This window comes from Penicillium chrysogenum (genome assembly GCF_028827035.1).
Source record: "Penicillium chrysogenum strain IBT 35668 chromosome Unknown utg000004l_segment0_segment0, whole genome shotgun sequence".
Taxonomy (NCBI): Eukaryota; Fungi; Ascomycota; class Eurotiomycetes; order Eurotiales; family Aspergillaceae; genus Penicillium; species Penicillium chrysogenum.
In genome coordinates, this window is record NW_026622752.1 from 1,907,442 (window position 1) to 1,921,884 (window position 14,443).

General features: G+C 48.0%; 7 protein-coding genes across 7 annotated transcripts; 5 read left to right on the forward strand and 2 right to left on the reverse strand.

Moving 5' to 3' along the window:
* Nucleotides 1–610: 610 nt before the first annotated feature.
* Nucleotides 611–1,021, forward strand: N7489_006654 (uncharacterized protein; the record flags this gene model as incomplete). Its single annotated transcript, XM_056712404.1, has 1 exon — nt 611–1,021. The coding sequence occupies one exon, from the start codon at nt 611–613 to the stop codon at nt 1,019–1,021; it is 411 nt and encodes a 136-aa protein (XP_056566119.1).
* A 3,262-nt stretch (nt 1,022–4,283) lies between these two features.
* N7489_006655 (uncharacterized protein) lies at nt 4,284–5,312 on the forward strand (the record flags this gene model as incomplete). The annotated part of the gene is made up of 1 exon (XM_056712405.1): nt 4,284–5,312. One exon carries the CDS (start codon nt 4,284–4,286, stop codon nt 5,310–5,312), a length of 1,029 nt encoding a protein of 342 aa, XP_056566120.1.
* A 672-nt stretch (nt 5,313–5,984) lies between these two features.
* N7489_006656 (uncharacterized protein) lies at nt 5,985–6,350 on the reverse strand (the record flags this gene model as incomplete). Its single annotated transcript, XM_056712406.1, has 2 exons — nt 5,985–6,104; nt 6,213–6,350. 2 exons carry the CDS (start codon nt 6,348–6,350, stop codon nt 5,985–5,987), a joined length of 258 nt encoding a protein of 85 aa, XP_056566121.1.
* A 923-nt stretch (nt 6,351–7,273) lies between these two features.
* Nucleotides 7,274–9,443, forward strand: N7489_006657 (uncharacterized protein; the record flags this gene model as incomplete). The annotated part of the gene is made up of 2 exons (XM_056712407.1): nt 7,274–7,360; nt 7,410–9,443. 2 exons carry the CDS (start codon nt 7,274–7,276, stop codon nt 9,441–9,443), a joined length of 2,121 nt encoding a protein of 706 aa, XP_056566122.1.
* A 723-nt stretch (nt 9,444–10,166) lies between these two features.
* Nucleotides 10,167–10,496, reverse strand: N7489_006658 (splicing factor 3B subunit 5 family protein; the record flags this gene model as incomplete). The annotated part of the gene is made up of 2 exons (XM_056712408.1): nt 10,167–10,178; nt 10,254–10,496. 2 exons carry the CDS (start codon nt 10,494–10,496, stop codon nt 10,167–10,169), a joined length of 255 nt encoding a protein of 84 aa, XP_056566123.1.
* Nucleotides 10,497–10,701: 205 nt separating this feature from the next.
* Nucleotides 10,702–12,558, forward strand: N7489_006659 (tRNA-specific adenosine deaminase; the record flags this gene model as incomplete). Its single annotated transcript, XM_056712409.1, has 3 exons — nt 10,702–10,855; nt 11,023–11,065; nt 11,127–12,558. The coding sequence occupies 3 exons, from the start codon at nt 10,702–10,704 to the stop codon at nt 12,556–12,558; spliced, it is 1,629 nt and encodes a 542-aa protein (XP_056566124.1).
* A 456-nt stretch (nt 12,559–13,014) lies between these two features.
* Nucleotides 13,015–14,042, forward strand: N7489_006660 (zinc finger MYND domain-containing protein; the record flags this gene model as incomplete). Its single annotated transcript, XM_056712410.1, has 2 exons — nt 13,015–13,471; nt 13,528–14,042. 2 exons carry the CDS (start codon nt 13,015–13,017, stop codon nt 14,040–14,042), a joined length of 972 nt encoding a protein of 323 aa, XP_056566125.1.
* Between the last annotated feature and the right edge of the window lie 401 nt (nt 14,043–14,443).

The following is a 14,443-nucleotide window of genomic DNA, read 5'->3' on the forward strand; positions in this document are numbered from 1 at the left end:
CTGTTACCCAAGGGGACATTATTGATATCGATAATCTTTTTAAGGTCAGAAATCTTGATAGAATTTCCACAGTTTGTGTAAAATGCATACCCTTAAAATGAGCTCAAACCTAGGCTATAGCAGAAGTCAGTTACATATTTACCTCACTTGGCCTTGTTAGGTGACGTACTCGTCTGTTCTTGGGGACTATTGTGAGTGAGTTAGCTTATATCGATCAACAAGGATAGAGGAACATACCAAATGCTTGCATATTAACGGTCACGTCACCGGCTCAAGCTTGCGGGAACTCAGATGTACAGGCACACCAACTTTGGTCCACTCAGGACCACCCTCAAGAAAATGTCTCAATCTAGAGCTGTGAAGAAACTCGGCTAGCATGAATATCAAATGCCAACTATGTGATAAGGTTGTCAGTTTGGCTAAGACTCCTCCCCGCATACGCCGCGGACATCGTTGGCGGTGAAGTGTGATGATATGGCAGAATCAATAACTCCCCGGGGTTACTTTTACGCCAATACTCACCTTTACCTCTTCTCCGAAAGTCTCAGGCGATCAATACTTGCTGCTTTTAATCCTACTCTTTTTTTAACATTTTTTACACTTTACAACCATGGTGAAACCTGAGCCGTCCCCTCCCGCATCATCTCCCACAGCCGAAGCCGCGGCCGTTCCTTTGGATTCACCAACCCGCGTCATCCCAATTCACCCTGATCTCGCCGAGATAAAAGTTCCAGATGGCCCATTGCCATCATATCGCTATCACCCAGTAACATGCCAACCAATCAAACCTCGAGATTACCAAACTGAGCTTAAGCAACTGGAAGAACAATACAAGTCGCGCGAGGCGGCGCTTCATGCGCAGGAACAAATTTCCAAAGAAGTGAAAGAGAAGATTGAGGCTGCTAAACGGAAACGAGAGGAGGTTCAAAAATCCATGGACAAGAAGGTCAAGGAACGCGACACCGAAATGAAGGTTGTGTCCAAATTCCAAGAGACCAAGGCATCGGACATTCCGTCTTGAGGGAGGCGACAGCAACGTTTCCTCTAAACCATTCAGACCATGAAGGATAAACGAAGGCTTTTCTCATAGTCTTATCACCTTTTCTAGTGCACAAAAGAGACCCCCTTTGTCCTCAGCTGCGCTCGAAAGAACTCTTCATCTATGTTCCAGTGAAGGCAACTTCCTCGTCACTCAACATGGATTATGTCCTCGCCAACACGTCCCAGGGGAAAACATGCCTTTTGCGTTGCAAATGCCAGGAGACAGACAAGCTAAGGAACCTTTGCGCCTATGTCTACCAGTGTGAGAGTTTGTGACACATATTATGCCAATGGACTCTCTCATCCAGCTGCAACACCTTGAAACCACAATGACTTGCCTCTTTGGGTATTCCAAGGACTGGCTCGACAATGATACCCCTCTCGCGTAAAATAACACCGAACTTGGAAATCGACGGGCTATTATCACATGTCAAATAACTGAGGTCTCCTATCTATATGGCAACAAATTTGGATCATAGTCTCGGAAATTTCAAATACCATCAATCAACTTGTCTTGTCATTCGATTATACCATATCGAAAATACCATATATAACATTACATATGTATTCCTCATGAGTCGTCATGTATGCTTCGTCTCGGAAGCAATTAAAGAGAAAGAGAGCACCAAGAACACCTTCCAAGAGCCAGCTACAGAATCCAAACATATCGAAAGCTGCAATTTGTGTCTACAACATACGTAGCATGCACAGGCTTCTCCTAAAATAGCAGTCATACGCCTTCCTCGCATTGTTGCCTTTTAGTGGCACGAGTCAAGCGTGATTAACGAATAGGAGGTAACCATAATGCAGAGATTATATCACCTTTCCGAGGGAAAAAGAAGCCACAATTATGATAATACTAAAGCTATTTTATGCTTCCTTTCTAGTAGCGATGTCAGTATACTCAAATACTCCCAGCTTGATCCTTCCGTAGGGTGGTGCATTGTTTCCAAGGCTGCCAACTAGTATAAAAAATGTTCGGGGGCTTCAACACGACAAAACACCTTGCTCGGGGTCTGGGTATAACCCGACAATCTGTAAAGTCTATCAGGGCTGTCTGCATATTGGGAATTGATTCATGGGTCATGAGTTTCATGACCAAGGAGTCTAATATACGCGGAGCCCGCTGTACCACTCATTCATGAATGAGCCCCTTGGATACGTTCTAAACATAAGTCACAGTAGCAGTCATTTAGCTTAGCATAGCTAAAAAGCAATGGTTTATTCCGGGTCCACCAAGGAGTCCGTCCAACAACGGTATATCGTGCACTATTAGGGCATTGTCTGGTTTCATTTCGAACCAGACACCACCGGCACACATATGAGTCATAACTGATGCGGTCCTCAAAATGCAATGGATTTTGATATGCTACTCCATTCATAGTGGCGGTGATGTCACTATTCCAACTTGATGGCAGCCTGACAATCATGAAACCAGGCCGATAGAACTGGGTTTCAGTAACCGCCTGGCTGTGGATTTGGCTAAGATCTGCCCGAGATTCCAGCTCTCAACTCTTGCCAACTCATATGTCTTCTCCAACCAGTTTTACGGCAAAAAAAGTGAAGTGGACACAGTGAAGCAAGAACTATACTCTGTACTCATTAGGGCTTTGCATAACTATCTACATGTGGGTCCGGAGATATCCGCCACAACGTGGCGAGTAATGTGCACCGCCTCATATCTATTTCGGGAAAAAGCAAACAATGGGGGCGCATATTTTTTCCATACATATTAGCCCATCCTACGGAGTAGCCGTGGGCGCTATAAAACAACATACAACATAGATACACATCAACAATGACGAAATCTCATCCGACTTATAGCGAACTCCCCGTACACCCCCACAAGACCATGTGACCGAACTCATATGCAGCAGGGATTCCATTTTAGGGAAGTGGCAGAAGGCAAAAGCACCGGGAGCACAGAGTAAGATGAGATCATAACTTGAATCATGTGGGCACAAGAATAAGAAACGGTATTTCAATACGTGAAGGCTAGTGGCGCCCAAAGTCTGGCAATGGAGGCTCAGCCCAATGGCAGATCGTAACAGGGATCTCAGCTTTCTGTGCATCGGCCGGACTCGGTTGGCCTCAGCGAATCCCAGCCCCGAAGTGACTCAAGACGGGTTCTGCCCCACGCTTGCTCGACCCTCCATCAGCTGAGGTCTACGACTCTGTCTCGTCTTAGTGGCACTCGATAGGTCCAAAAAAAAAAAAAACAGAAAAACTTGATATGGTTGTTATGGATGTATATCGTGTAATTGTTATTACTACTGTAAACCTTCAAGTTGGAATATTTTCTCTTCAAGGATAATTGGATATTGAAGCACAACAGTGTTGAAACACATTGAAGAGGGATCGAAACTAAGGCTTAACCTGCAGGCTGCAGCCAAATTTAAATGGATTCTTCACCCACAAGCATGGGATTTCTAGTTTTGAGGATCCAGTATCTTTTGACGATGTGTAGATCTTGGCGCACTCTGAAATATGCACATCGCCCAGCTAAGAAAATGTATTTAAGTCCACGCTAATTGTAGAAAAATTGATGGCTCTAGATGATCTATGGAGACTCGGAGGTTTTCTGTTTCTTTCGAAGCCGTTTCGTTGGGGGCTTAGCTGTTGCAGTTTAGGGCATCATGCAGCTGTTCTGGCCAAATGGACGTGCAACGGCTGTGTGAGACTGGCACTGTGTGAGTGAACCCGTCAAAATTTGATGAAACGTTTGGATCTCGCGCATTTTTAACCGTTTCAAGTATTCAAGTATTATCGCCACTGGAGTCTTCTTGCAAATCGGGGAGTCCGGTAAGATGTACACTGATGTACACTGACTCCATCGGCGTGCATACCAAAAAATAATACGAACCGTGGAAAATCATGAATTCTGTTAATATCTGAAGGGGAAAAAAATAGAAAAATAGAAAAAACTCCAAAATTAACATATTATTGTGGTTAAAATCTCCACTTATAGTGTTCCCCTCGTTATCCTTCTTATTCCTCTTTTCTTCTATAACCACACTCTTGACTTTGATGTCTCCTTTCTTTTATATTTTAATTTCTATTCTTTTTGCGCATTCGCCCGCACTCTAATATCTGGATTATACGACATACACAATTTCAAAAAAGAAATCCAAAACAAAAACACTTTCTGTGTGGGCGAATGTCGCCTTTATGATTTATGTTCTATCTTCTACATTCTTTTATATCACCAACGCCGGACGTATCACCTTTCGCACAGTGTCATAATGCCAACAGTCTTACTCCCATCTTCTGCCGCTGCTTTTGCGCCGCGATCATCTCCCAATGTCGTGTTAAACACCAAGGTTGAGCCTTGGTTGACAGCCACCCTCAAGCGAGTTAACCGGGTCAAGCGTCCTTTGAATAATGTCACCCAGCATACCCGGTGTCTGACAGAAACACTCTCATCGAAAAATGCCATCTGGACCCTGTGTTCCATGATGTTCACTAAAGTCCCCCAGGCAGAGTTAGAGAAGAATGAGAACCAGCTATGGGAAGCCCTGCACAACCACCAAATGATTCACATGGAGGCCTATGTTGTACATGTCGACATGGTCTCCCGTAACGAGGTGGCGTTCAAGTTGACTCCGGAAACCATCGAATCTCTGGTTGATTTCCATAAGGAAGTCTACTCGGTGGATGCCGCCGCCAATACATACAACTGGTCGGGGAAGCACGGTGAGCTGAAGAGGTTACAGGAGGAGTTTGTCCAAGCCGCCAACAAGTTCGTCTACCGCGCCAATGCCCAGGCGCTCGAGGGACTAGAAGAAGACGGTGCCGGAGAGCTACTGAGCGGTCGCAGCGAAGAAGCAAAGGCAGCCATCGGCAAGCTCTTTGTCCCACTGGTTGCCCCTTCGCCGCCAGTGATGGATGTCATGCGCCCAATGCCTATCTTGCCCAGTTCGACAGGTCCGGAAAACTGGTGGCAGAACCCGGTGCCCCAGCAAGCGCCACTCGAGTCGTGGAAAGTACTGTCGCCCAGCCCCAACCCGGCCACCACGGGTGATTCTAATCCGAATCTTTGGGCTAGTCTCAGTTTCAGTGATGCCCAACTTGCCTCACCGACCCCGTCTTACAGCCAACCCTTTACCCCCTCGCCGTTCCAGACCTACGACTGCTTGCCGACCACCTGCATGCCGACCACTTCGGCCGCTATCAGCCCGCCCCCGTTGCCGAGCACATTCCCAAGCGTGTTCCCGAGCATGCTTGTGCAACCCTGCAGTACGGCTGTCAACATGGGTATGGGGGGGATTTAGCTGGGGCGAGTTTGCTCCGCTGCCGTATGGCACGATCGCCTAGCTCGGCCCTTCTGAGTAGACTCGGTGGATGTCGACCATTCCCGAGTCCAGGCTCGCCCAGTTTGTACAACGTGGGTTCGAGAAACGTGGATCGTTTCTTAGAACTAGATGTGCGCGCAATTTTTCGGTTTCTTCATGGCACCACGACTCCTTGGCTCCCCCTCCCCTCTCTCGTCTGTCTCCCTACCGGGGACCCGATTCCAAGCAACGACAATTCGCATTCCTGACGGCGTTCTCTTCGATTTGACACTGTGCATCTGTGATACTCCCTCCTGCGTTTTGCATGATAACCAGAATTATCTTTTTTCTGCGCCTTGTTTTGATACTTTTGATGTTTGATTCCAGCGTCAGCGATGTTTTCCCCTTATTTTCTCTTTTTACCTTTTGCATCAAGAAGCGGCGGGTCGGCTCTCTGTTATGTTTCGTTTCTTCTGTTATTCCCGCATATATGTCATGAAGACTGGTCTGCCTCGCGGCATGTGGAGGGTATGAATTTGGACGTGGAATGTCCAACTTTACGGTTTCGATTCTTCTGTCGCAGCCCGTTGGAAAGGAAAGAAAGCACATTTGGTTTACTCGACTGGACTGGATTCAGCGTGTGCTTTTGTTTTCTTGCCTTTCTCACAGGGTCTATCCTTCTGGTACTGGGTACTGGACTGGCCAGTTCTTTTTATCGGAGAACTGGAGGAGAGCCTTATGCGACGGCGTCGCCTTCTTCTTTGCATCTGTGATGCTTGGTCGAAGCACGCACTTTTGGTCATCTTTGGTTCAAGGAGGTGAATATCAGCAAAATACGAGTGTGAGATATGATTGCCTCTACCCTCGTCAGACTCGAGCACATCTGCCTGTGGCAGATACCGAGCGCGAAGGGCGATGCACTGAATTTCCCCCTTCGGTCTGTGACCTGCGGATCTTCACATCCCGCCCCAAGCGACGAGTGGTCTGAATGGTAATCATCTCCGTCCTCTGCGCTACCAACTCACCTCCAATGACCATAGTTGGCAATGATAGATTCATCTCCTATCGTCCAGGCTGGGTTTTTAGAAATTCCTGGACAAGCTTAGTCTGTCGGTGGGCTCTTTCACTGAACGGAAGAGCCCTTCATTCTTTGTGCCGACAGCGAGAATCGGATGCTCGATCCGACAGATACTTTCTTTTATGGTCTGTCTGGTCGAGTGGGGCTGGTCCCTTGCGCTGGCTGCTTCTTTTCTCCTGGTTTTTTTGTTGATCCATCAGCATCTCTGTCCAAATCTTGTATGTATCTCTTTAGCTTAGTTTTTGAAAAAGAGCATACACAATTTCCTCGTCTCAGGTTGTCCTATAACTGGATATCCGTCATCCTGAGGAATCACAGTGTAGAGAACATGGTTGCAATCCCCCGGAAAAAGAAAAGAATACTCATCTCATAACATAAACCTGAATATAAGTCCATGTCTATACAATGATGGTTACCTACCCCAGATGTATGACGTCAACCGCCAAGACAAGTCCAGGCTACATCATATCCAAGTCGATCGAGATGTTTCGTGTATTCACAGTCACTCAACACCTGTACCTGCATCTAGTTTGGCTACTTTTATCTGCTGTCTCTTTGCATTGTGATTTTCTTGCATTTTGGCTCATATCTGGGATCTACCATGCGCTTCATCAATTGATAACTTGAAGCCTTTATACAAACAGGTCCCTCTGAGCAAGCCACCTGATCGTTATTAAGAACATTGCAGTCTTGATAATTCCAGGGATTTTGGTGCCTACAGGAGGTGTCCGCCGCCGCTTTCTCACATACGCGGCCTGACTCCGGCATAGCCACGAGCTAACAACCCCCACTACACGAAACAACATCACTGCACTACCGACACAACTTGGATTTTGCAATATCACGGAAGACTTCAAATATTTAGGATCGTTGTATCGCGCCTATGACTTCCTTACATGAGGCCCTCCAATGCCTCAAACCAACGTCATGGGACGAAGTCCCCCATGATCCCGACGAGCTCCGTGACTACGTGCGCGAGATCTTCAAGAAAAGCCGCCTCATAGCGGAGTCACTTCCAGACCCCCCCAATCTCCGATAACGATGATTACCCCGAGTTAGATGACACGACGAATTCCTCCGCCCGACGAATAGTCCCATCATCCGCTCGAGTGGGAGAAACCGATCCAGAAATTACAGACCTACAAAAGGAATGGGGGAAACCACTTAAGATGGGTGGACCAAAGGACAATCCGTTAGATGTGACCGTGTGGAAGCTTTCCGCGAATGACGGCGGGGGCTCATGGTTCGGGCGACGAAGTGTGCACGAAGGCCTCCCATTTTTGCGGTGGAGGAAGAAGCTCTCAACTGAGTACGACGAAACACTCAAAGTAAATCGCAGGAAGATTGAGGAGGGGCAGACGCCTGACAAGAGTATCCGCGGGATCGGTGCCGAAGAAAAGATCGAGACCATTGAGGTCAAGGACCACGATGGTTCGGTTCTGGGCGATTTAATGGTTTACCATGTCTCCGCTCAATTTCCCAAACCTACTGCTCCGCGCGATTTTGTGGAGTTGATCATCAACTCTGATTCTGGATTGCAGACTGGCGGAACTAAGCAGCCTGGGCGCAGTTGGATCATGATCTCTAAGCCATGTGAACACCCAGACATCCGGCACAGGCAGGGCTATACTCGCGGGCAGTATGAGTCTGTCGAGGTCATTCGGGAGATTCCTAAGAAAGACGGCAATTGGACCGGCTCTTCTACCCAGGGGAGTAAGAGGAATAATGACTCTCCGTCCTCCAATCTGCAACGCCATGAGGGGTTACCTGAGCGGGACGAAGCTGGGGATGATGAAGACGAAGAAATGAATCCTGTTGAATGGATCATGGTCACCAGGAGTGACCCGGGCGGCAACATCCCGCGGTGGATGGTGGACAAGGGAACACCGCGAAGCGTGGGAACGGACGCCGCTAAATTCGTCAATTGGGCTCTTCAAGATGACAAGCCGCCCAAGCAAGAAAGCGCAGTTACGGAGTCTGCAAATAATTTAACAGGCGCCAAGGCTAAATTCGGGGAGTCTACGAATGAATACGACTCTGACCAGGCAGACGACTCAGATACGGATTACGAATCACTCGACAGCGACGGCGAGCATTCGCATCATGGCCTGATTGCCAGTGTCACTGGCTTGCTCAATACTGGACTGGAACGGTTCGCACCACAAGTTCTAGGCTATGGCGCCCACACCAAGGTATCCGGTGATCTCCCAGCCGGGGACGAGGTTTCCTACATTGATGCAGATGGCATAGCCCACCTAAGCCCAGAAAGCGTTCAACAAAATAAAACAGCGCTGGACGCCGAATTATCAAGATCCCGCGAGCAGGACCATGCTTCAATTTCCTCGGCCAATTCCGAGCAAGAAACTGCCATCGACGAGGCAGCACACAACAACATGTCTACGGAGGAACTGAATCAAATGACAAAGAATGGCAAGCTCACTTCCCACGAGAAAGAGCTCGCAAAGCTAGCCATCCGCAAACGCGAGGTCGAAAGCAAGCTAGAGGAAGTCCGCGCCGAACTAGACAAGTTCCAGATCCCGTCGCAACCGCCAAGTGTCCCAGGGACCCCAGTAAAGGGCATCACCGAGGCCGACAGCGACACCAACGGGATGCGCAAGCGCGCGGCGACGAATAGGTCTTCCGGGTCCGCCAACACTCGCACACAGCAGAGCCAAAGCCAACCACAGGGCGAGATCAATAATGAAGACCAGTCATCTCCTGCGCAGACGGCAACCCCCGATCCGCCATCGTATCTCCCCAAAGCAGCCTCTCAATTTCTCAATGGAGAGTCTAAGCTGCTTAAGCAGCTGCGCAAGATCGAGGCTAGCCAGTTGAAGGTTACATCGAAAATTCAAGCGAGAAAGCGAAAGGATGAGGAGCGCTCGAAGAAGTCCAAGTCCAAGAACAAGTCTGAGGTTGATGGCTTGAAGCAGGAGGTACATGATCTCAAGAAAGAGGTCAAGCAGCTTCGCTCAGAGCGCCAGAAATGGGTCGATCTTGTTACTTCATTGCAGGCGGAGAATACGAGGCTGGCGGCGAAGTCGAATGCTTAATTGGTGGGTAAACCATAATTATTTGACTTGTAAATACTGCGTGGCTTGTTTTCTAGCCTCTATGTGTGGATATTTGGTTTTGATGGGATCCGAAACTACATACTTTGTCCTGTGTCTATTACTACATCTGCCTGCTGGGAATTGATTTTGATATCGGGTGTCTTCATCTTTCAACAGTTATGATTGGATTGTAATATCACAGACCAAGACCAATCAAGTGAAATATTGCTGTGGAGCGGCTTCTCCGGGTACAGTTGAGGAACTGAGGCAATAGCAGGCCACCCAGGTCATGACGCTTGTTAGGCACTTGCATACAGACTGCTGTTGAGTTTATAGTCCCATGTGGTAGACATGGTAAATCACAAATTGTCATGCTCACTGACAAGAATTGAAGGATTCTTGAAGTTCCAAAACATGGCGATCCCTAGGGGGATATCACCCCCCCCAGAGAGAGGGATCTATCGGCCTTGTTCATAGAGCGTTTCGTATGTCGAGTTGATATCATTCCACGCCGAAGAAATCAAGGGAAAATCTCGAGAAAATGGGTATTTGGCAGTTTCAAAACCGGTACACAGAGGGAATTATCTCATGTAAACGAAGTTGCTGAGCTGATCTATGGGTGGTCGGAGGATCGAAGGATCGAAGGATCTGCCTTCCCTGATGGAAAGAGAGGACGGAACAAGGGGTATCAAGGAAAATAAGAATAAGCCACACGGCATGGTTTTACTCTTGAGTCTGAATCATTGGAGAACGCATGTTAGTCAACCGGTCTTTGTATTATGTTGAGCAATTCTGCAAGACACCACGTACCTCTGGTGGATTACCAGCACCTCTGACCATTTTCTCCAGCATCATTGTGCGCACCTTCTCCTTTGGTTCGCCCATGCCGACAGCCATGTATGACAGCAGGGGCGGGTGACCGACGTAGGAGGAGTAGCTGTCACGGAGGATGTTGGACGTCCATTCGTACTTGGTGGTATCGGCGTGTCCGGTACCGATGTAACGGGCCTGGAGAGCCTCAAGATTCTGGATGGTGCGGAGCTTATCGGCCATGGTGGATAGTTGAGACGTTGACGTTGGATTGAGTAGTAGGATAGGGGGAAGGTTGGAAGAAGAAAGAGAAGCATCGACGCCTCAGGCATAAATTATACCAATCCACGTGATCAAATGGGCATCTTGAGATTCTTCAATCCTGACTTTGCCTTGAATATAGAATTTGGTTTTTAGGAAGTTGTCACTCAGGCTATGACTATATCCAATGTCTGGTGATACATCTAGTTTTCCATTATCGTCCCGGATAGCATCGCTGGTTCACGCACATTTCGATGCTCTGCCAACGCGCAGTAAACCAACCATATTTCCGGATGGATCGAGAGAATGGATTCCAATGACTGGTATTGTGGCTGTCAAAGGTATGTTACTCAATTATCTATGAGCAAGTTATCATAGTTGTCATCCCTCGTCCATGTATGTACAGTGAAGGGGAGGGTTTCCATTCTTTGCTTTTTTACTTCTGTCTTTCCTTTGATTTGATGTCACTCGACGTTCTATAGTAACATTGTTGTCTTTTCGCTTATAGGAGAAAACACACCTTCTGAAAGTCTGACCTGCATCTCTGTCACGTAAGTGGGCTTTCCCACTTAAGCAAGTCTGAACATTCAAAAAAAGCTGATATCTATGTAGGAGCGGCGCAAAATGCTTGTCGGCATCTTATATCCCACGCTGCAGGGGTCTTGTATTACATGACTGCCATGCCGAGATATTGGCCATCCGAGCATTCAATTATTGGCTTTTGACAGAATGCAACAGTGTCCTATCCCGGGAAAAGCAATTACCGAATGGCCATGATCCTTCTACCTCCGATAATCAAAAAGTTTCAGATTCTCCATTCATACAAAGGAGAAAGATTGGAGAGGTTCAAGATAGTAACGGTACACCACCCACAGAATGGCCGCCTTTTGAGCTTAGGCCTGATATCAAGATTTACATGTATTGCACATGTGCTCCTTGCGGCGACGCAAGCATGGAGCTCTGCATGGCAGCCCAAGAAGATGCCACACCGTGGGAAGTCATACAAGAAGAAGGCCCTTCGCCAAAACCCCAAGATGCAGATGACCCAGGTACTGAGACCCTTCTAGATGGCCGGGCCCACTTCTCCCTTCTCGGGGTCGTGCGTCGAAAGCCAGCGCGCATGGACGCCGAGTCCACGCGCAGCAAGTCCTGCTCAGACAAGCTTGCATTGCGGCAAGTCTCATCCTTGCTGTCCTGTAACACCAGTCGGCTTGTTGCCCCCTCCGGGAACGCCTATCTGGCCGGTCTGGTTCTTCCTGAGGACGAAATCAGCCAAGTTGGCTGTGACCGCTCCTTTGGCGAGAATGGCCGAATGCAGGCTTTGTGTGGGCGATATTGGCCAAAGGAGGCAAAGTCTGAAAGCACACTAGGGTATCGATTCCGGCCATTCCAGGTTCTTTCGGTGCCAAGTGAAGAGGTGGCAGCGCTTTGGCCTTTTGCAAAGCCGAAGTCTGTGCCTTGTCCTGCGATTTCTTCAGGCCAAGAAGGAGACCCTTCGGTGTCCGGTGTAAAATCTAAAAAATCCAGGCCAGGGAACGTTAGTGCCGTTTGGATATTGGCTCCCTCGTATCATTACCCATCTGCAGTGACTATGGATACCGGCAGCAAGACAGTGCCAACTCTTTGCCGTTCCAAAACCGGCTTGTATGAGACCATCATCAACGGAGTGAAGCAGGGAAACCGGGCATCCTCACCTAGTGCCCGTGGGGCCTCGTCTCTATCCCGAGCTAAGCTTTGGGCTCTTTTTCGCGAAATTGCGTCTGCATTGGTTCCACATGCCTGTCAAGCCAATGTCTCCCCGCCTGGATCGCTGTTGCATGCTTCAGAGACTGGAGATCCGCACGTCGATATAGTTCAGCAACGTGTGCCAGATATAACCACCTACCAGGATTTCAAAAATCCTACCAGATTAGGAGATCCATTGCAAATCCGTATGCAGGCCATCAGGGATGCGAAACTGGTCCTCAAGGGATGGACGCCCAATGCAGGAGATGAATCTTGGGGCTTGGATGTTTTGGTTGATCCCAAAAAGCGGAAGCGTTGATTGTGTCCAGGGGATGCAAGGTTGCTGAATATTACGCTGGGCCATGTGTAGGTAGTAACCCCATCGTGTTCCCCATTCAAGATACCATAAAATATAAGATACTTGCTGTCTGGACAAAAGGAGGCTTGGTTAGAAAGTATCTTGGCTATCAAAGAGATGGCTATCAAAGAGAGGGACTGGTTTGCTGTTCCTAGTTGATAGGCGTCAAACAAACTGCAGCCTGATCAATCACTGAGAGAGCTGAGCCCGGATGTCTCAGGATTTTACTCGGGTGTCTGATTGTCAGATCTTCTTGCTCTTCTCACCACTCTCTTTCCTCTCCCCTGCTTTCTGGTCCCCAGTTCTCATCAACATACGACTTCACATCTCCTGTCTCAACTCCAATGAGTAACAATCGATGCGATATTCCGCTTCTTCAACACAGCTTTGATTGCATCCGCCAGCTTTGTCTTCAAGATGGCTCTGAAGTCTCCAGCCGAGTGCGCAAATTGTGGGACAGGAACTAAGACAATGTGTTCGCGCTGCCCGCATGCACCTGAAGACCAAAGTGGCGATTCTCGGGTTGTTTTTTACTGCAGCCGCGAGTGTCAGGCAATGGACTGGCCGAATCACAAAGACTACTGCAAGAACATGCAACAACGGAAGATACTGCTGCGAGCTGCCCAAGTTCTGAAGGCAGCCATGTTGGCATACAGGGAGATTGTATACGACGTGGACCTAACTAAGATCGAGTGCCGGGATGGGGTCCTCTATCTCCATCAAAATCAAAGACCCGTTTCCTCCCAATCCAAACGCGGTCCCTTCCCAAACCACATGACCGACAACATCGAGCACAAGGAAGCGGCTCTCGTCAAAAGCCAATCCACAGCAGCCATGGCGCTCTTGGGTCCCTTGACCAGAAGACTTCTTCGAGGTAAAGAGCTTTATAGTCCCCATGTACCGAAGCGAGTTGTGGCTAAAACAAAGCAGGTGTACCATTGAAAATTGAGAGCATGGTCGTCAATATCGGAAAACCACGGGTTCCAACTAGGCTTGTTCCCGGTCCTGACTTGCACGGAGGTCCACACACGGTGTTGAAGATAGGAACCGAGAGCAACGAAACATGGATCATCGATACAACAGGTTGCCAGTATGGATTCCGAGATGTGTTTATTCCACTTGGAAAGTATTTCCTTGACAACAAATGCCGGATATTGAATGGACCCCGGATTTACGACGCATACGAGATGAACGACTTGGACTACTTGTCAACTCTACATGTCTTCAACAAAACAAAAGCGCAACGTCAGGATATGCGACTAGAACGACTGACCCGTCACCATTTTGCCGTCTTCGTTTCTCTGAGTGTTCATGATAACTTCCTTGTGGAGTCCGATGCCGACTACAAACGAAAGATCGGTCACTTCGTCAATGAGCTCAAGACTCACATGGTTGATTCTATAAGGAAAGCAGGTGACGATTTTGAAGATTCTGAAGATGATTGAAGACGGAAGGCTCATAGCCGGATGTATTTTTGTTCATTTGGTTAATCTCAAACCCGGTCTGATAAACGGAAATTCGGTGACTATAAAAGTACCGTACAACATAGTAAATGTTTCGACCGCACCTATACCAAGACCATGTCTATCTCCCTCCTTTGGGTGTATCTTACACTCCTTCTCCTTCTGCGGAGTCCCACACTCTTCTTACATTAGCTATCATTCTTCGCACTACCCACCACCAACTCAGACTACAGTCTAAGTAGACTTTGTATTCACCATCTTGTTTTGTCAAATTCTCCTACAACAGCAATAGTTACAATGACCAATTCTACTGTAATCCAAAAAGTGCAAGACTATTATGAAAGCTTTTGCAGGTCGAAACATTAGGGATGATTAATGTACAA